General features: G+C 43.4%; 1 protein-coding gene and 1 long non-coding RNA gene across 2 annotated transcripts; both read right to left on the reverse strand.

Annotated features, from left to right (window-relative positions):
- Positions 1 to 5,383: 5,383 nt before the first annotated feature.
- Positions 5,384 to 9,757, reverse strand: LOC134508864 (uncharacterized). The gene is made up of 2 exons (XR_010069162.1): positions 9,095 to 9,757; positions 5,384 to 8,319 (listed from the first exon to the last, which is right to left on the reverse strand). It is a non-coding gene; the product is annotated as an uncharacterized LOC134508864 (long non-coding RNA).
- Positions 9,758 to 10,492: 735 nt separating this feature from the next.
- On the reverse strand, positions 10,493 to 15,852 carry CTSL (cathepsin L). The gene is made up of 8 exons (XM_063320997.1): positions 15,692 to 15,852; positions 15,117 to 15,251; positions 14,639 to 14,761; positions 14,402 to 14,557; positions 13,823 to 14,047; positions 12,148 to 12,316; positions 11,700 to 11,817; positions 10,493 to 10,911 (listed from the first exon to the last, which is right to left on the reverse strand). Exons 2-8 carry the CDS (start codon positions 15,240 to 15,242, stop codon positions 10,812 to 10,814), a joined length of 1,017 nt encoding a protein of 338 aa, XP_063177067.1. The 5' UTR covers positions 15,243 to 15,251; positions 15,692 to 15,852; the 3' UTR covers positions 10,493 to 10,811.
- Between the last annotated feature and the right edge of the window lie 6,373 nt (positions 15,853 to 22,225).

Here is a 22,225-nt window from a genome sequence, read left to right on the forward strand (position 1 = left end):
TGTGACACTCAAATCATACATACTCCCTGTTTATCCGCGGTTCTCTCCAACAGAAGATAAGCAATTGCCACAAAGGCACTGTTACACCTCCATTTTCTTTTACTTTGAAAGGTTCTCATTTCAGATTGAAGCTTGCCCTTTCATACCACGCCACACTGCCGTTCCCAGTCACCTCCAGCACACCTGTCCTGTTGGTGCCCTAGTGCCACGTCTCAGGCTTGACACTGCCTAAGGAGATCAGGAATCCGCTCTGAAACTAGCAGGCATTCATTGACCAATGAGAGCAAAAATTATTAATTAAAAGAAACATGTGGTTATGTTAAGTGATAAGGGTGTGAAAACTGGGGTTTAGGTCACTTTAAGTATTAGACATCCTGATGCCTTTATAACACTTCTGTTTCATTATATGGGCACTTTTGTTGACCATCTTGCCCTAAGTAACCCCTTGCCCCATCTGCTCATTATCACCCCTGATCCATGCCCTCAGACATGCTGGTACAAGACTTCATTAAGAATGCCCTGTGAATTACATTAGGACATAGACAGGAGTTAAAAATACCCCTGCCAAGAAACTCCAGTGGTTTTTTTTTTAAACGTAAAACTATGTTCTGTTATTCATAAAGAAGAGGCAGGCTGAATAAAGGCAGACGGAAAATTACACAGGACAGGCCTTATTAGGTATTGTTATCCAAGGGGTGTGGATGTGATTTCAGTATTGCTTCAGGTATCAAAGCACCCTTTCTGCAGGTCTTTATCTGGCACTCTTTAAAACTGTAACAGTGACAGCTGCCCAGGATCAGCAAGTACAGCATGTACTTGTTTATTCTGTTGCTTGTCACGTGCTTCCCAAATGTCTGCTATCAACAGCGAAACACAAGCAACACTTAAATCCTGGAGAATAAAGAGAAAGCAGAAAAAACTGAGAGGGTTTAGGTAATAGCTGACTTTATAGTGGAGAATGCAATTGTGCACTATGGCTACAAAAGCTAGTAAATATTTTCCTGCAAAGAAAATATGCACACAGTGTTTGTGTGCATGTATGTTTATACATATATTTTATACATGTACAGTCACTCTCTCTCCCTCTCCCCCCACAATATCCACAAAAGAACACAAATAGTTGTTGATATCACCAATTTATTGAGAAGCTCTATTGCATTTTTAAAATCGGAAACAAAGCCTAATTTGAGGCTAGCCTAGTAAGCTAACAACACCAGTACTGCATCAGAACAGAGACCACATGTAACTTGTTTCCAAAGAGCCACAAGAAACAATTAAGGACAGAGCAAGAAGAGGGACTTGGTGCTCCCCAGCGTAACCACAGGGCCTCTAAAACCCACCACTTTTTAGGGTCATGCTGAAAGAAAGTTTGTATTGCGGTGGGTTTAGACGCTCCAGTGACTAAGATCTGTGTTTCTGTGCTGGCAGTTAAACTATATATCTGCGTACTGCAACGTGTCAGCCATTCACTGCCCTAGTGCCAACATAACAGCACCTGAGTTGCCTTCATGTAAGTATGATTGCACAGCAAAATCTGCATATAATCCCAGCTGCTAGACTTCCCATAATTGTTTTTTTTTCTCCCGAGTTAGCACGAGGAGCACCTGTTAGTAGAAAAACCAGCACCGGTCACCGATCTGACAAACGACTGCAGTTTGGGTGGCTGTTGATGCTTAAATGATAAGGCTCCCAGTTTGTGGGCTGCCGGGTGGCTGGTATCTGCAAAGAGATCAGTATCTTCCGTGTAAACAACCCATGCAAACCCCAAGTGCAGATTAAGAACGCAGCAACTTTCTTCAGTGTGAACTGTGGCTTTTCTTTGCCCGAGTCCCACTTTTACCTACCCCACCTACACTGTTTTCCTAAGTACTTGTGTGTTCTCTGCTACATCTAGCACAACCCTGCAACCGGCCTGCTCTGCAGGGTCCTCCTTAAACCCTCAGGATGGAGTTTAAAGTCTCCCTTCCCAGCGCGATACCAGTTCAGACCATTTCTCCAGAGCTCTCCGACACAAACCGCAGGGTGTCTGTGGTGGGGGGGTCACTGCCTACAAGCCTTTGCGATACTGGGCCACAACTTCCCTCTGTGGTCAGCTGCCAGGCTGCCTCAGGGCACCTAGACAGCTGAGAAAACGAGACCGTAGCATTTTTAAAATTTTTTTTAAGAATCCAGAGACCGCAGTTAGTGGTTGGAGCAGTGAGAAGGGGGACACACCACAAGCTGCCATCAGTGCCTCTGGAAGGAGCAGGGAAGCTGGCGTGGAGCAGCGCTCACAACGAAGGTGCTCTGACTCCGCTTCTGCCTACAGAAGAAGGTGATGCCCGATATTACTCCTCAGATACTCATCATCATAACACAAAAATGAAAATATGTTAAAACATCGTGAAGGAACAGATGTGTTTAAATATTAGTTCACACATCTGCCTTTATATCAGTATTTAATTGTTTCTTGACATAAAATTATATATAAGCCAATGCCAGCTTGATTTGTTATTACTTTTGGGGGAGGATGTGGAAAGGAAAGTATACTGGTTGTATTGTACCAGGTAAATAACAAACATGACTGTTCTTAAAGCACTGGTTTCTGACTTGTTGACAAACCTAATTCTTAGTTCCAATTTCAGGGCACCTTTGCACCGATTTCTGAAGTAAAATAAAAGCACACTACCTAAACCTGGCGGCACCCAGTAACACAAGAAAACGCAGAAGCCCCATCAAGAAGTTTCTAATAAATGAGCAGTTGTTCATGAATTGCTTTGACTGGAAATTAAGTTAGCCTGAACAGCCAGCCGCAAAAGGTTGTCCTCGTGACTGCAATCACAAGATGGGGGATCAGAGAGCAGGCTGGGGCTGGCAGGCTTCCCACCAGCCCCGCAGCGCCGGGGCTGCCTCTGCTGCGGCCCCGCCAGCCAGCCCAGCTCCTGCGCCCGGGGCAGTGGCCCATCACCCTGCCCCGACGTGGAGATGCTTTTTGAAACACAGGATGAAACGTGTCTTTGAGCGCCTGTATCGAAAGTCGGTAGGTTGTTCTGTTTTCCACAAAATGTAAGCGCAAGGAGTTTTGTTGTTTTGTGTTTGTTCTTTTTGTTTTAATAAAGCCAACTGATATTTCTGGAAAAATCAGGCAAGACTTTTCTTCATTTATAAAATGGTAGAAGTATACTTCAGGCTAATTACAGACACAGAAAAAGAAGGAGCTCTTAATTTACATGGATTATGCTAGCCTTATTGTGAGAAAAGTGCCGATGGAACAGATTAACAAGAGGAAAGATGATAAAATCTCCTGCAAGATTGCAAAGATAAAGGTACCTATTTTCCAGAGATACCCAAGGCTCAAATGTGGGTACAGCAGGGAACAAAACAGAGGATCTGCACACAGTCACACAGAGGTACAGAACTCCAGAAGTTCGGAGGAGACAGCCCCGACTATTCAGGCTTCCCGACATCATGGACAACACCTATAAACCCCGTGCATTGCTACTGAAAATACTTTCAGGTTTTATTCCTAGCTTTCTGCAAATGCAGATGTGGTTTCAGAAAACAGAAAAACAAAAACCTCAAACCAAGCACATGGTCTGATTCCACTGAACTGATTTTAATATTTCGTGGAGGGTAAGTCACAGATAGGTTTTCCCACTGAGATCTGCCCTGGAGGGGGTTGCTTTCGCCCGATGCAATGATTTGCATCATGTTTTTTTAGGATCCTGTTCATCAGGAGCCAAGCAGGTTTCTGTTGGCAGCTTTTGCATTTCTGGCCATGATGATCGATGACGGGAGTTTGGTGCGCCAGCTCGCAGAGGGTGTTGGCCAGGACAGCTGCGTGCTCACAGGTTGATAAACGGAGCTTGGCCTAAGCATTCTTGTCAGCTGCTGAGCAGATCACCCGGTGAATATTTTATCCCTTTTGAAGGGATGGCTCCATGGAGGAGATAACACACCCGCTCAATTACCTGGTCAGCTGCGCTCGGGCTGAATGTGTGAGACCAGCCTTAATCCCAGCCTGGGGCATGACCGTCCACAATGTCTCATCCTATTGGCATTATGCTCAAATGCACTGTCAGCACATGCCCCATGCCCGGGAAATAAAGTCAACTTCTCCCCACGCCCCGTTGTGGCAGCACCTGCCCCGGGATCACGTGCTGCCAAACCATAACCCAGAGAGACCGGCACGCCTGGCGCTTGCTTACCAAGCGACGCACTGATCTGTGTTTTGCCCTTTTGATTGCCTGTTTTCCTGTTTTGTATCTGCGTGGACAGTTTTCTCCCTCTTTTTAACAACTCGGCATGATTTAGTATTCCAGCACAGGAAAAGAAAAAGCAGACTGCTCAAATGAAAAGAAAGCGGGAAGGATAAAGGGAAGGGAAGCACAGGCAAACAAAGATCTGAAATATAAACTCAGTAGAAGAAAAAGAACGGGGATGTTTACGTTTTAGCTCTGTTGAAGTTACACTGGGAGAAAACAAAGCCAAAGCAGAAGGCTAGCTTTCTCTCAGATGTACACACGCAGCTGCTAATCAGTGGCACGGCCTCTGCCAGGCAGCCTCATTGCTTTTGGCCTTTTTCCTCTCCCACTCCTCAGCAGCATGTCAGTTTAGATTAAAAACTTGGTGGGGAGGGAGGTTCTCTTGCTTTTTGGTTCACAGAGCGCTTAACAAAACGGGACGATAAAGTCTGTTGCAGTATCTGGAAATACTGCAACTGAAATGACACTTCATCACAATTCTTGATGACCACAGGCTTGCTTCAGAAATGCTCTATTATATTGTGAGAGAAATGCCATCAAACCTTGTAACAGCACTGAATCAGAAAACAGAGGTCACTCCAATTCTTCCTGTGACTAGCGGGCAATTAATAGCAAAACGGCAGCAGTATTTATTCTTAACGTTTGCACAAGGCATTGTAAATTTCTACATAAACGCAGAGAGAAGTTTCTTTCAACTAAAGGAAAGTATTATCGTAAATCTCCAAAAGCCAGTGCAGTTTCCCATCACAGCTGATGTTTTCAGTATGTATTTCCCATTCCGAAAACACCCTGCTGTCAGCCAGTGCTTCACGCCTGAATGAGGAGAGCAAACTGCAATGCTAGCAAACATGGCTGAGCACAAGGAATGTTAGGAGGGCTATTGAGAAGAACTTGCATTCACAATTCTTGCACTGCTGTGCTATTATGGTAAAAGATTGTGGTATGCGAATAGCCATATGCACATCTAACAAACCTAGGCACCTGCGTACACAGCAATGAACTGTTTAGAGTTCTGTGGGCAGCCCTATCTAGGTTTTTTCTGTGACTTGTCACCAGCCTCTTAAACTGATCTATTACAGAGATACATTTAGAGATAAACTTTCTTTGTAAGTGTGAAAAACCACCCGTGACTCTGCAGCTCTGAAGCCACATTTATTTCGCTTCACTTTTGGATTTTAAGGACAAGCAAGTGTGTTCCAAGACATGTGCTACAGCCTCAAGGAGTTCTCAACATCCCATTTCAGCATCAGCTTCCCAGACACCCTAAGCTGGTTTGAGTATCTTAACAGCCCAGCGTGTATTTTATAAACAGTTGGGTTTTTTTGTCACGGCATGCATGCTGTGCAGGAAGCTTTCACTAGTAATTAAAAAACCACCAACTTAATCATTAAAGCCAGAACTCAGAGTGCAGTTCCTGAGATTGCGATTTTCCCTGGTAGATGCATAAAGTAATAGCTGTAATAGCTTATGAGGGCCCTCAGTGGCACCCCAGGAGAGCACACCTAAACCACTCTTGCCCTGGAGGAACACACATTAACATAGACAAAGAACTTTGAAACACAAAAGTTAATTCCCAATGAATGCCCAAAGTGGATCAGATGTCACTAAGCATATGGACAACCCTCACCAGGCTGGAAAATCCTCTCCTCTTCTCTCACATCTCAGCCCAACCACAGACTTTCCCTGGAGGCCCACACAAAGCCAGCCTTACCTGGAACAATCTTCTGAAGGTGGCTAGGGAGGGGAATAGCTCACTCTCTGACTTCGCTCCATCTTTGACCACTTCTCCCCAAACCAGGAGGACTGCAGAAGGCAAGGTAGCAGGTATCAGACCTGCAGCACCACACCTGGCAACACACATTGGTATTTCTAAAACATGTGTCCCAGCATCACTTTACTGGGAAAGGCTATTATGTCTCACTTGGAAGTAGGTTTTGGATCACCTGGAGGTGGTAAGAACTGTAAGTGAACAAAACAAGGAAGAAGCATTTTAAAAAGAACCCAGTACGTATTTTATAAATGCCTGCCTTCATTGGTTTTTTGATGCTTTATTCACAAAGGCTGGCGGTAGCTCTTCAACAGACACTAGCAAGATGGAAACAAAAACTGCTGCAGAAATCAAATTTTAAGACCACCAGAAAATAAACCTTCATGCAACTTAGCATGAAAAAAAGAAATAAAGCACAGTCATTCCCTGTGAACACAAGGAAAGGTGGCTTCCTCTGAGGCCTCTAACATATCAAACCTAATCAATCCATGGATCAGGTGTCCACTGTGTGGCCAACCCTCCTCCTCCCAAACTGGTTTCAGGTTGGGCTTCTTGTCTGTTTTCAGATAGGCTTTATTGAATGTCATCTAGGTTCAGTTTTGTGAACTGAATCTTTGAAATTTTGTGTCTGATTATATCATTTCTTCCAAACGCTTCAGATGCCCCTGCACTTACCTGAAATTTCACTAATAATTTGATAAAGCCTTGGTGACAGAATGAGAGAAAACATACCCATTAGTGATTTCATCTTTAACAATTCTTTTTTCAAAACAGTATGTTAGTTAAGTCTTAGCGTTTCCTCTGTGACTTCCCAACAAAATAGTGAAGGGTACTGGGACAGACTGCAAGTTAAAATGGGCTCTCAATCTGTCATGTACCTTAATGAAGTGCAAAGAGAGCTAGAAAACAGGAGCATCAGCTTACATTATCACAGCCATCAGGGTATGCTCAATTCCTCGGTTAATAGCTAGAAACTGCAGTTAATCTCTAATATGTAAAAACTGATTAGTTGGTATTAAGTTTAAGAGATACATGTCAGGATTTTTTTATTTTGTCAAGGAGATGAATTAAAGAGCAAATACTGAACAACTGATGTTCAGAAGCTAGAGTTATGGTCTTCTTGGTTTTTTGAAGTCGATATTCCCATTTTCCTATACCTCCACTTGTCTCAGAATGATGTGTGTGCCGAGTGCCCTTATGCAGATCACCAGTTAACCATTCACTATAGCAAAGCTTCACTGATACAACCCATCACATGTTTGGCTTCTCTGTAAGGTTTCAACAGAGCAAGATGACAAATATTGTGTCACTGTCATCCTTCAAAATATTTTGAAAATTACTTTCCTGCATGGATGGTGTAGGGGGATAATAAGCTTATTTATTCCACTGTTAATGTTCGGAAATTGATTTAACATTAACGAAGATGAAAAACAAAGCGCATTGAAAAAAACAAAATTCCATTCTACTTAGCAGTCACAGATAGGATGAGAAAATGACTGTTTTTGAAGGGAAACAAAATAGTTTCCTACATGACAATTAAATTCATTTCTCACTGGAGCTTAAAGAGCACTCCATGTGTAAGTGGAATCATTTCTTTTCATGGTTTTCCTTGCCTCAAGAGTACTTGTCTTTAGAAACTCATGACCAAACTACTGATAAATACAGTCATTCACCAGACAGATTTGAGAAACTGTTATTCTTACAAGACCTTTAGGACAAGCACAGTCTATCTACGAACACACACATGGAAACAAAATGCAAAACCTTTTTTCTTCCCAAACTTAAATATAACAGTTAATTTACACAATGAAGATGAAAGCAAACAATGACTGCAGGGCTTTACCACAGTACAGGACTGTCATCTACCATGCATGTAACATAGCGCCCAAATCACATATTTAGCTATGAATAAGACCCTGCTAACAAAAACAGTAACTGTAATTTAGGTAGGGTCTAAACCAGTCACTCCAGACAGGATGTTTTACTGATAATACATGTGCACTCATTTCTTTAAAATAATACATCTTGCAATAAAAGCAACTTCAGCCATCAGCAGGAATACAAAACCAAAGAAAGCCTGGAAAAAAAACAGTGGACCACAGTCATAAAGAGCTTTAATTACCCATAGCTTCCGTGGGAACAACTCAGGAACTTTCTGTGTGTGCCTGCGTAAGGTGCATTTGCTGTATCTTCAGAAAGGAACAACTTCGGAGAGGACACTTTCCCCAACAGGAATCAGTTGCTACTTTGTTAACGGTACTTCTAAAGTAAATCAAAGAAGAACCAGCTCTACAGAAGACGGGGCCACTGCAATGGAATCACAAAACCAGATTTAATGCAATTCTTGAAATGTTAACAGTTTTAAATTTCTACCAGTGTGCTGAACCGCAAGTTATACAAAGTTTTAATGTTTACAGTGTCATGTAAGGCAATTCTGTGTGAAGCTGTTACTTAAGAACACCTTGTAAATATTGAGTTATCTGCATGACCTCACTTACCCTGTCCCTTTCTTGATTATTCCATTCAAAACAGAGGATGTTCAGCCAGAACAGTCAGCAAGTTTCAATGCATACAAATAGCTATATTACTACGTCTTATTTCTAAAAAAAGTCAGAGACTGGTGCCTCTTTTGTGAGCTACATTCCCATTTATGTGCATATGCTTTAGAAAGCTATTTCATTTCCCATCTGTTCATAAAAAATATCTTGTTTTCCCAGCAACTTCTATTAACCTTGGCCTTTGTAACCAAACACCTTTCCCTGCTGCCCATTTTTTTTTGCAGCAGTTCAAGTCCTAGCAGGCTTTGTACTGGTCTCTCACCCTGTGCTGGATATTCTGTCATGTTGTTTTAATCAATACAGAAAAGCAGTAACAAGGTGCTACCAAGCTCACAGCAATGCCAGCTTCCAGGATTGAAAAGTGTTTCAGGAGATAGGTCTCTGTTCACCCCCAGTTCTGTGATGGCAAGAATGAAAAGCAGCTACTGCATAAGGAGCTTATGCAGTCACTTCCCTGGCAGCATTTTGATCTTGCCTCCCAGTTTGAATGCACAGACCATTGCCATTTCCTTCTGAACACGAACCTTTAGAGGATCAGCAGTTGAGCTCCATATTCATTTCCTCCATAGCAGTGTGGATGCTCTCCATAACAGGCTTAGCAAGTCAGCTTAATAGCTAAATTCTAACTGGTATTTCTGCTCTGTGGCTTGTTAAATAGCTACTAGGATGAGAAGCTCTTCCCTTTTTTTTTTTTTAAAAAAAAAAAGGAAGTTTTTAGGGAGATTCAGGTTGAAAGAATTTATCTATAAGCAGCATGTGAACAGGCACACAACTGAGCAGTAGTTAAGTTTTGATTATCCTAGATACCTTGCCTTATTTTTCTTTCAAAAAGTGTTCATGAAATGCAAGTTTAAGACTTTTAAGTTTAATTTACAAGGAAATTCAGCTCCCATAACTTGTAGTCTAAGTGTTCCCTTGTGTGATGACTATCAGACTCAGGAAAAGACACTGCGCATAAAAACCTAGTGGTCCATAAACTCTGAACTGGCATTAGTTAAACTGCAGAACTAGCTTCCTTCCCCTCCAGCCCAAATGCAAGAGGGGAGGAGTCAGCACCCAAAAAACAAGGCAAGCCTTCACTCCTAGCCGTTTTTGATATTGACAGTTCATCCTCCTCTTCAAAAAACTACTGGTACGCAAACCACATCTAAATAACAGCATATAACAGCTGGTAATGATGCTTCAGCAGCAGATACCTGTAGAGGAGACAAGTCCTCTCAGAAGAGGAGATACAGAGCAGTGTGAGACACCACAGTTCAGTCAGCCATCGAGAATCCAGGGATTAACAGAGCAGCCCAACTTCACTTTCCATAGGAACAGCACTCCTTTCCACCCCCGAAACAAAGCTGGTGTGGGGGAAAGAGATTTTCAAGTGTACTACATACCTCCAGAAACAAACATGTTCTCTGCAAACAGCCCCTGTGCCTTAGGTATTCCTGCTATTCCTACAATGATCAAAAGCAGACAACTGCTCTAACTACAACAGTGTAGTATTTTGAGGTGCCATAACAAAATACCGATGGCATTTAAAGCTAAGTGGAGATCAGATGCTGCACACCGGACATGAGAAGACTGAAGATCTTTTTTATGAAGTACAAAGAACCAGAGATGGTATCGCCTCTGTATCACAAGACTAAACCAAAATTCACTTACAAATACAGTTTCAAAGAATGAAGGTTAGATTTTTCTGTCACTTCTACTTTAATTGATAAAGACTTTTTTCCACTTCCCATTTTAAATAAGTTGTGTCACAAACACTACACTGTGTAGCTGTATTTTATAACAGCTGTTAGCCATTTCCAAATAGGGTTGCATTTTAGTAACTGATGAAAGAGGCATGCATATAGGCTTCAGCTAATATGATTTAGGATGCCTATTTGATGAAAGTACCAAGTGGAAAAAACACAGACAAAAAAGCCAAGTCATCTGTACACACTGGAATTTAAGTGTTTATTATAAAGTAAACCTTTGGGCACATTGCAATTTTAGAAAAAAGGAAAAAACTACAAAGAAGAATCTATTAGATTAAGCAGTTAGAAGCCAGCAATATTACAAGCTGTTTACATACCAACATTTACATTAATTTAAACACGTGGCATGTCACCAACATGTAAAACATACTTCAAAAGCTTAAAAAAAATCAAGTTGACTTTTGAAGGACACAAGTCTACCACATGTGTGAACATGGGTTTGGTCATTCAGTTTAAATCCCCTTTTGCACTGAAATGTTCAGTCTTCAATTTATACAAGTGGATAGCTAGCAGCTGTTGCTATTCCACAGTGGTTCTTCCTGTCCTTGGCCATGTAGATATATCCTTTGTCACCCCATTTCTCACCCCAGCTGAAAAGAGAAGTAAAGGGTTTGTTTTTATGTTCATAAGAGACTTATCTACCCCCCCACCCCGTAAGTGTTTAAATTGAAAATTACCGCCTACCACATTTGTGGAGAAAACTCAAGATAGCTGCAGCCAAGTGCTTTCCAGCAGTGAAATTGTTACAGAAGAGGCATCCCAAGCTCACAGAAATAAAAGAGTACAGCCATCTCACTAGGTGGAGACCTTGACATGCAATCCTGGATTACAGGTGCCTGAAGGTTAGGCACTGCTCCCAGCCAACCTTAAGGGATGACCAAAACTGCAAGCAGCATTTGAGGGTGGTGCCCCAGTAATGCTGAGAACATGAGACAAGCTCATGTGATGTGCCCTTTGGCATTAACTTACTGTTTTCCCTCTAACCTAGGAGGTACCTTGATCTTAGAAGTTCATTACCCTATTTCACACAAGTGAGCAGTGCTCCACTTGCAAATAAAAAATCCATTACAACCTCACAACCTGGTTTCCTCCTGCTCCCTCTGTTCCAACACTTTAACATCTACTAGCTTCATGGGCTGAACTCCCTCGAATTAAGTGAAAAAGCAGAAGAATGAGTTTGCTCATTCTTTATTGAGCTGCTAGCAGCATGAAGTTAACTTTTGTCATACAATAAAGTTTAAGAACTGCCTCCAGATTTTCCACACAATGATTTTTTTTTTTTATTACTGTTATCTCCGCACCCCCCTACTACAAGTGGCAACCTACCTTCTCTTCTCCGCTACCCCCAATAGGCACAAGGCACAGAAAGATGTCTTACCTGTTCTTAACAATCCAGTATTTCTTTCCATCCACATCTTCGCCCTCAAAACCATAACCTACAACCAAAACACCATGGTCCAGGTCTTCACTGCTGCAGTCTGGTTCATAGTAGATACCTGTGGAGGCATAAGTTCACATGTGAAAAAGCTGATCTGCAAGAAATCCTTCTCACTCAACCAGAAGCTTTGTGTATTTCAAATTACATGTTGCACAGCTTCTTGAGAGTCAGAGAAAGGAGTCATAAGTTAAGCGTACCATGGGAGACACTGAGCGACAAGTACACACATATGCAAGAGAAGTGTGGAGAACCTGGACTAGAATTAAAGGGACTCCTGATTATGTCACAAGATCATAATTGTTGGGTTTTTTCACCTATTAAACTGAAGGTAACAAACACTGAGTATACAAAAGAGTTCTCTGCATGCAAGCTGTTCACAAATCCCCACCTGACTGATAGAACTGGAATGAAGAGTGGCCTGCATCAATAGCAACAGAGACCGGACCCACAGCTGCTACTGCTTTCATGAGAGCTCTTTCATGTCCTTGAGGGATGTCAACAAAGCCAGTGTCATTAGCAGCATTATACTCTGCCTTGTAGCGACAGTCTTCATCATCCTAAATAAAGAAAGCCACAGTTATTACATAGTTCTCCACTTAACACACAGGTGAGCACAGGAACTACCAGACATTCTGTGACTTTTCTGCCTTGAAAACAAGGGACTGAAGAGGATCCAGTTGCTTCAGCAGAGTTTTGAAAGCAGAAGAGCAGAGGGAGAACATAGAAGCTGCTTCTGAGTTTCTCAAAGGTACAGAAACTGCCAAGAACCACCAAGTGGGGCCCAAAAGGAAAGCTTTGCTGGGATGCTAAGGACCAGCACATCCTGGAACCCTGCCTTCTTTGGTGGGCAGCCCAAATCTCTTTTCAAGGAGGAAAGCAGCCCAGAGTGCAGTAATGGTCAAGGGAACAGAGCCAAGTATTCATTAATTACAAAGCAATCCAGAAACTGCTCACTGAGTAAGCACTTAAAATCCACAATTTTAGTCTGTCATAGTTTGAGAAACTGTACAAAATGATTTGTAAGTTAGTCATTTGTATTATATGACCTTACATACAGCATCCATGTATTTTGTGCTTCTTCACATTCTCTTTTTTTTTTTTTTGCAATGAAGCCTGAACTCTTGGTGCCACAGGCATTTACCTCAGGAGAGAGGCCTAGTTTGGAAGTCAGGCCATGTTAAATTGAAACAGAATGAAGTAAGCACGTGCCTCCCTTACCTATGTGGCAAGATTAGTACTTAAATTACCTCCCCACCAACTAAAGGAACAGAGAGTACGCTTCAGCTGTTTACTTTTTGTACTCAGCAAATTAGGCACTTCCTACAACAAATTGGGATCTTTGGAAGAGCCAAGATTAGGAAAAAAACTGAGATTACAGGCATGGAGGTGAACAGGAACCCAAATCCAAAGGCTTCTGTGTTGCTCACAACAAATGGCACTGCTATTGCCCATTCAGTCAACACAAAACTAGCTGCAAGCAAAGATACTCTATAGTGAGCAGAACTCCAAGTGGCAAAAAGCCCAAACCCTAGGCTCTCAAGTGATACCACAATTTATTACTGCTCCTTAGATTATTATCTGCATTTATGCACATTTAGTCCAGAAATAGAACTTAACAGCTACTGTTAAAAAACAATCACAGTAGCTGCAAGAATTAACTGTCTATGGGTAGCAACTCCACAATAGCTCAGTTATGGGAAGCTGAATTGCACCCCTACAACTAAGTAGCACTGTTGACAAGGGCTGGGTCATGGTTTGGTATGTCAACCAAAATAAGGTATGACATCCAATAGGAGGGCAGCAATGAGGGGGAGGAATAAAAATATTTGCTCTAGTTTTTCCAACTGGTCTGGTAAGATTTTGACCTCAAAGACCAGTGCAGTATGTGATTCCTTACTGGGGCTAGCAGTCATTCTAGTTTTCTTAGGAAAGATAAAACAGGAAGAACAGATCTACTGATTACTACTTAGGCATTTTCCTTTCTAGGCATGAGTTTCCCAACACACAATTTGTCCACACAGAAGACGTGACACCTGCAATGCAAGTCCAGCTATTACACTTACCTTTGCAGTGTATGGGTAGGATTCCTCTGAATCAATACCCCCATTATCCTGCACATACTGGAAAGCCTGGTCCATGAGACCACCGTTGCAGCCTTGATTCCCTTCAGGGCGAGAGCAGTCCACCAGATTCTGTTCACTCAGCGAAACAAGTTTGCCAGTTTTTCTGAAGTGCTGCCCTTCAAGAGCTCCCGTTGTGCTGAAAGCCCAGCAAGAGCCACACTGACCCTTAAGCAAGAAATGAAATTACAGATTACAAATCCAGACAGATTAAGCAATTTTAGTTCCCTTAACACTGATCTAAACGTGAAAAATGCAAAAGTCACAAGACCAACTTCAGTTTCATACTCCTAGCATGTACAAGTGAAGATACTACAGCTTTTTCAGTTCTTAGAGATTTAGTACAGAATTCCTTAAGAAATCCTGAAGTGGTACAGCAATTTAATCAAAATGGCACTTAATTTAGTAAGCTTGCATGAGGCTTCATTAAACAAGCCCACAGTCTTTTTCTTCTACGGAAGTGGAGGTAGCATTCAGGAAACTGGACCTATAACTGGTTAAAAATCCACCATCAAAGAATACCTGATCTTTAACTGGAGTTACATATCCCTTCTCTCTCCAGTCTACTGATCGTGGCACTTCCAGGAAGCTGGGCTCAAGAAACATCGATCCTCTGTACTTCCTTTCTGACTTCTTGTGTGCATAGCCATTCATCAGCTGTCTGAACTCCTCAACTGTCTGAAGAAGATTCAACATATACAGTCACTGTTTATTACAGACTGCTGCTTAGAACTGTATGTTTCATGCCTCTATACATACCATGTCACCAAACTGATTCATTCCCAACTTGTAGCTGTGTTTTCCTAACGTGTGATCCAGATTATGGAGTTCAATCTTTTTCAGATTCTTCTCCCACACCACTCTCCTCCAGCTTTCCTCTCTCTAAGGGGCCAGAAAACAACAGACTTCAAGAAGGCAGTTCAGACGAGTTCAGCTGCATAACATGCTCTGTCACGGCTTGTATACGCAGGGAAATGTAGGCTACTGGAATGGGAAGTCTGAAGGCTGTTGAAGAGACAGTCTATTTGCCACCCTCGTAACAAAAACAAAGAGCACATGCAGCGCAGGCGAGTCGATGCACAGACAGAGGGAAGGACCTCATAAGAGGTCGTAAGTCTTCGTCGGCGCAGACTATACACAGCCAGAGTCAAAACAAAGCAGACATGACTCAGCGGGCAGGGCCCCGCGCGGCGCCCTCCGCCTTCCCCGAGCGGAGCACGGACCCCCGGGCGCTCACCTCATGGTAGTTCTTGTTGTGCCACGACTTCCACAGCTCCCAGTGGTCGTCCAGATCCCGGTCGGCCCTCGGAGCGCCGAAGGCCAGCCCCAAGGAGAGGCAGAGAGCGGTCAGACACAGGTTCATGCTGCGGATCTGCCAGGAAAGGAAGGGGCAGCGGTCAGGCGGAGCCGCCCGCCGCCTCACAGCCCCGGAGGGGGATGTCAGACCCGAGACGAGCCTGCTGGCCGACCCGCCGCTTGTCCCCCGGCTCCCTCCTCAGCCGACGAGGGCAGAGAACACCAAGCGGTGCATCCCGCGCCCCCCGGGCGGCAGCGCAGGGCGGCTGGCCGCCCCGACCCCGCCGAGCCCTTCCCGCGGGCCCCGGCGTCCGCCCGACCCCTTGCGGGGAGCGGGGCCCTCCACCGCGGCTGTAAACAAGCTCGGTCGGCGGCGCCAGGACGCGGGGAGGTTGGCCGGCAGCCTCCCGGGGAAAGTGGCCGGAATGGCGGCTCCTTCCCGACGGGAGCTACCCCAGCGCAGGACGAGGCCGGAGCCGAGGCCTGCCCAGCAGCCCCCCGCCCTACCCAGCTCACCTCGCTCAATCCCTCCCCTCCTTCTCCCGACTCTCAGGCCCAGCTGGCGTTCAGCCTCCGCCGCCCTTCTTATACCCGCCGCCCGCGGCCCCGCCCCGCCTCGACGATTGGCGGCCGCCGCCGGGCCTCGCCCCGCCGGGGCCCGGCCGCCGCTGGGGCCGGGGGTCCGCGCTGGGGTGGGGAGGCCTCGCCGTGGTCGCGCCCCGCCGGGAGGCCGCGGCCGGGCCGGGCGTGTCAAACCGGGGCAGCCCCGCTCCTGAAGGCGCTGTGGGGCCGCCCTGGCGGCATCCCGCACCGCCAAGGCCGTTACGTTGGGCAGTGTTCGTCTAAATATTTATTATAAGGCTGGAGATAGTGGCCGCACGCTAAGCTGATTGGAATGTAACCTAGGAAGAACTTAAAGCTGGCGACTGGCAGAGTAAAGAAAAACAGAATCTGGAGGAAAAAGGACAAAAATGATGAGATTTCAGAGCCAGCCTCGTGTTCCTGGTTGATGGCTCTTTCTCAAGTCAGGTCAGGTTGGCGAGGCGGCAGCCACACTGCGCCGGGGGCCAGCCGGGTGGCTGTGCGTGCCTCGACTGCCTGTGCCCTCTTGGAGCGGCAGCAGACCGGCCTGCGGCAGGTTTTCTGAAGCACGGCAGGTAGGGCAACTTCATAGAACCATGGAATGGTTTAGGTTGGAAGGGACCTTAATGATCATTTAGTTGCAACCCCCCTACCATGGGCAGGGACGCCTCCCAGTAGACCAGGCTGCTCAAAGCCCCATCCAACCTTGCCTTGAACACCTCCAGGGATGGGGCACCCACAGCTTCTCTGGGCAACCTGTTCCAGTGCCTCACCACCGTCATAGTGAAAAACAACTTTCTGATATCTAATCTAAATCTACCGTCTTTCCGTCCAAAGCCATTACTCCTCCAACTTCTCTGATGCTGTCACCAGGGAAGGGGTGATGCAGAATCTCCCACTGGGAAGGGCCCCAGCGGCATGGCTGTTGGCTACACTGGTACAAGAAACATTTCCAGGAAAGTCCCTTTTGTTCCCCCATGATTTGATATCCGAAATCTGCCTTTTCCTGCCTCTGGACCCGAGCCTGATAAGTGTCAGGTATTTTACCACTAGTGTGGCTAGTGTTTTTATGCTAGGATCCAGTAATATCTACTGGAAAACACTGCGACACTAAGAGCTGCAGTACAGGTGAGACATTAGAAGATTTATACATGGTCCACACCTAGCCGGGAGTAGACAGACTTTGATTTTTAACAGGGAACTTGCCTCTAGTAGTCGAATAAGTGCAAGAGGTTTCCCCTTAAACTCTTGTAAAGCCAGCATTGCTGGTGGCTATGTTTTGCAAACTTGAAAGGATGTATTCAGAGGAAAAAACAGGGTTTGTAAACTGTTGCACAACAGCAAAAAGGAAGAAATCATATGATACGTGCTTCTCCCTTTTTTGATGTCTTAAGACACACAGTGTGTCGTTAAAACAAGCAATACATGTTTCCTTACTCAGACTGTCCCAGGGTCAGTCTTTGCCCCGCAGAGCAAAATACATAAAGAGAAGTTGGAGGGGCTGTCCTGTGCTTTCAAAGTAACCGTGCTAGTCTCCTGCCACTGAACTAGTGTACTGATTCCACAAAAAATGTGCACCAACAATGGTGCTCCTTGATTAGTCAGTAATCATAACAAAGCCTTGTAAAACCTCTGAGAAAAGAAGATATTTTAAAGCTAAAGTACTTAATTTAAGTGAAAGCTTGCATATGAACACTCAGGACTGATCTATTTAGGATGGTTCATACATGTGCAGCCATGCCATTTTGAGCAGGAGTGTAAAACTTCTTCAAAATAGGACTGCAGCAAACGCACGCTGGATGCATTACAAGTTTTAGGAATTACTTGCTCATCATTTTAATATTTACTTCCTTTGCAAAGCTGTGTTATGAAATTTGTAGTCATCTTTGCGGCTGATATTTCTGAAAGTTTGTCTTTTGCCTTGAGTTCACATGTAAATACCTCATGGGAATTAGATGAACTTCATATAGTTTGATTAACTCATAGGGGTTTTTTTGTGGATTGGGCTTTTTTTTGAGTTGTGTGGAACTTGAAAAGTTTCTACTTAACAGCTTTTTGCTGATATTTTCTGTGCAGTGGGACTTTGAAAAGTTCCTGTGTAACAGCTTTTTGCTGATATTTTCTGTGAAGTGGGACTTCTCAGTCCTATTTATATTAACTTTGTTTCTGCAATTGTATCTGATATCAACTGAACATTGAAAGGCTACAATTAAGTTCTCAATGAGCTATGGACGAGGACTTGTTTTCTAAAAGGACAAGATGTTTAGCTGGCATGACAGGAGGTAAGGTCAAAATTACAGAAGGTCTTGCACCATAAATCACATGTCTGCTGCTCCGTAATGTACCCTGAGATGCACCAAGACAAACTGATGCTTTTCCAGATGGTACAAGCTCCCGTCTCTTTGGGGAAGTTACCATATAGTCAGCTAGCATGTGATACACTGTGCTACCTCTCCTTGTGAATACTCTTAGTGCATGTACACACACACACCAGTGCCAGATATTGTTTTTACTAAAAAGATAAGTTCACCCTACAAGTTTATTTAACTACCATACACAGGGAAACTGAAAATTTGTTGAAATTCCTGAAGGAGACGGGAATACTTTCACCTTTCAGCTTGCACTGTGTCATAACTGTTGTGTGGACATATCAGTTCCCCAGGTATTTTGTGAAGGAAGCCTGGGAGCCCAGGCGCAGAAACGTTAAGCATACGCAAGGGAAATCAGTTATGGGCAGAAACTGGTCATCACCAGAGTGCTATTTAGAAATCTGTGATAGGAAGCTGGCCTAGGACTACCTCCAACTCCTGGACAAAAGTTTCCTCTTTGAGAGTTGTATTATAATGTCATCAATGTGAAGAATGCCAGCCATGCTTCAAAGACTGTTCACGACTTCAGTCAAAATAAAAATGCTACTAGATATTCCTGGGTCTAGCATTGTTCTCACATTGCTCTTGTCTGTGCACCATGATATGTTTACAGGCTAAACTCCAAGCCCAGCACAGTGGTGCTCTGCTGAAGTGTACAGAGGGCCTGGCAGTAGTAGAGGTAATAGCTGGGCAGATAGTGCTGGAAAGCATTTTCCATCAAACTGTGTAACCTTGTGACACCCTGCTGCAGTCACACCAGCCACAGCAGTCTTCGCTGTGTTGAAAACATCTAGCAACTGTGTGGGGTTCTTGTGTGCAAAGCACTCCTTCCAGGTTAGCAGGGAGAAGGGGTGAAATCAAGAGCTCCTTCAGTTCCTCTGTTTCAAAGCTCAATTGAAGCCATGCCATCGAGTCCAGAGGAAACCTAGAGAGCCATGATAATCACAGTAGTGACAGTCCTTTCTGCAATAACCTAAAGATCAAAACTTTGAAGGAAGAAGACCCTTGTCCATTAATTTAAATCTCTCCTTTTTGGAGGGTAATTTTCCAAATTGCTTTGAAAAAAACAAGCTTTTGAGGAACTCCATATATGCAAAACTCTAACTATTTTGCCTAAGGCATACCACTCTTCTAAGATGCAGGAACAAAACCTTTTAATAACTGGTCATGTTTCCGTTGCGACAGCCAAAAGACTGCCAACCACCCTGTAGCTATCTGGCCCTACAAGTTACCAGAAGACAGAGGCCATGCATTTCTCAATAGTCCTGAGAACTTGCATAGTGGTGTGTTGCCTCTGCAGTTGGAGGGATGAACTCAGCATTGATCTCCAGGGAAGCATCTCATCAACATGAAACTCAGCTGCCACTGCACACCTCAGGTGTGCAGCACAATCCTCCCCCTCTGGAACCACTCTGTTCATTTGAATCCAGGATTTCTGAAACTTGTTTTGTACTTTTAAATCCTTTTCCTTCTTTGTTCTCCTGGTACAAATGCACAGAGGAAAGGGCCAATCTATATCTGACAGAAAAAGACCCAGAAATCAGAAAAGCAAAGCTCCTTTGTAATGGCAGTTGACTTGCGAAGGTACAGCAGGCTGGCAATGCATGAAAAACATCTGGGCAATGTAAGCAGAATGGACCAAGTCACACTTAACTGTGATACAAGTGTGGCACAAGCAGCTCCCACAGACCAGCTGTCTCAAGGTGGCTCGTGTGCTGTGGTTCTTCCTGACCTAAAACCAAGCGGTTTGTTTGGATGTCATTTCTCCAAACAGCGAAGGGAGGACATTTTATTCAGGCAAATATCAATTTTTGCATTACTATGAAGACTAAATTCAGGATCCTTATTCCTGGAACACAAAAAGCTGAGCTGGATTACATAAAAGGCTAAGACTGTGAACATTTTTGCTTATTCCATGTTAAAGTTCTCTGGCTAAAATAATTTTACCTTACTACACCATAACTTAAGAATGGGCTTCTACAGCAGCATGGTCTTAGTCAAGGTGTATCTTAAAGCATTATCTACCCTCAAATGCAAATTACTATATTTCATAGCAAGCTTTCATTGACCAAATTTTAGCAGATGCTACAAAAAAAACCCAATTCCAGTCATGTATGTACACGTTCAGCCAAACACTGATCCAGTTTAGAAAAGCACAGGTATATTTCAGAGAGCACTGTGCTGATTTTACATGCCAGAGTCTGGTTTATGTGTAAGAAATGCCAGAGTCATATTTGTGTGTAGAAAAATGAAACTTGAATAAACCAGGTCAGCTTTCTTTTCAGAAAAATAATCATGTTTTTATTCTATCTTACTGTAAAGATTCTTCTTACAGAAAGAAAGCACAGTAAATTTCCAACACCAGAGTGACTGTTTCAGAAAGCAAGGAAGGTGTGAAAAGACGATTATAGAACAGATATCCCCATGCCATCTTAATAAATGACACTTACTTTAATTTATTTTTAGTGTCACTTTCAGAAAAGTTTTAGGAACTGCAGATATTTTTTACCTATTTGATTTGAACATGGCTGTTAAAAAGGCTACCAAAAAAACATGAGCAGTTTTTCTTCTTCCTTGCAGTTCTGTGAAAAGTAATCAGACTTCATCCCCAAGCTGGGCTTTCCTCACCACAGATCTGAGGTGGCTCTGGAGTTCATAATGTCCCTCTGGTTTAAACGACGTTCATAAGTACCCACTTAAGAATCTTTGTTTTGGATTCTCCATAGTAAAAAAAAACCAGATACAAACTGCTTCGGCTGGAGCACACATAAAGAAGTTAGTTGCATCATTATTAGGTTAAAAAGGAAGCAGCGTCTGCTTCAAGGGAACATAGATAGGGTTCTGTGAGTTTTCTGAAGACCTGGGAGATGGCTGGGGAGCAGTGACACAACCCTTCTGAAACATCCCTTTGTTTTCAGCAGTCTTGTGATCTCCCAGAACTATCATTTCCTCACCCAAGTACCAGATAAGAAACTGCATTCCGGCTTCTCTGCTGGCCAACAAGGCAAAGGCGACTTCGTTTGCATCTCAATGTCTTACCTGGTCACAGGAGTTGGGGATGATGCAAGGGATTGCTTGCCTTGCAAGAAAGACCGGGTGGGGGGTCCCACCATCGCCACTACTTCAGGATTAGGGTTTCTCAAAAGCAGTATTATTTTCCTGTGAGGTTTTCCGATTAAGTTATTTTTGTATGTGTGGAAAAAAAAAAGTTGTTTTGGTTTCTTTTTTCTTTTACCTTAACTTGTATTTTTCTAGAGAGGCTAAATACTGAGTCATACTTGAAGTCAGCTTTGAAGCTTTGATCATGGTGTCACTCATGTACTTAAAATTTCAAACCTCAATTTGATTGATTCCTCATTCTTTACTCAGTGTCTCCTCCTGATTTCTGGCAGACAGTAATTTCTGAGTTTTGGGAGATTTGTGATTTTAAAACCTAACCTGGGGAAATAGTGGTAGGATGTGTGGAAGTATCATAATAAATTGCTGATGTAGAAGTTCACGAGTATAGAATAATGTCCACATTGTATTGATGATTCTCTAAAATTTAAAGGACATTGGTGTTTTTCCCCTCATACTAAAAAGGATTTTTTTTCAATTTTTACTCAAAAGTAGTTACTATTTCCTGACTCTCTTAATTTAAAATTTTATTGTAACAAGTTGGAAGTTGCAAATCCTGTCTATATTGTAAACTTCCTCTGACCAAGACCAATTTTTTCACTGCCCATCTCTAGAGATCACACTGAGGGCATTTTAACAGAATTCAACGAAGACTTTGGGGAGTATTTCACATACTGTTTAATATTTGAAATCACATTTTGATTTAAATGAAGAATGATACAACATTTCTGTTTTGAAACGGAAGCAGTAAGAAAGTCCAGAGAAGTATAAATCTTCAAGTGTTTGAGTGCAATATTTGTGCTTCTGCAAGCTGTTGTAAACAGCTGCTAAGCAAGAAAGAAAAATCTGTTTGTCTGTCTCCTGTTGTTCTTGGAGCAGTGGTGTCTAAAGGGCAAGCTGACATGCTGGAAAGCATTTCCCATGATAAGGTTAGAGACTGCGAGTGATGCGAGGAATTATTTTTAAACTTAAAAGTTACAGG

The sequence above is a fragment of the Chroicocephalus ridibundus genome, chromosome Z, assembly GCF_963924245.1.
Source record: "Chroicocephalus ridibundus chromosome Z, bChrRid1.1, whole genome shotgun sequence".
NCBI lineage: Eukaryota > Metazoa > Chordata > Aves > Charadriiformes > Laridae > Chroicocephalus > Chroicocephalus ridibundus.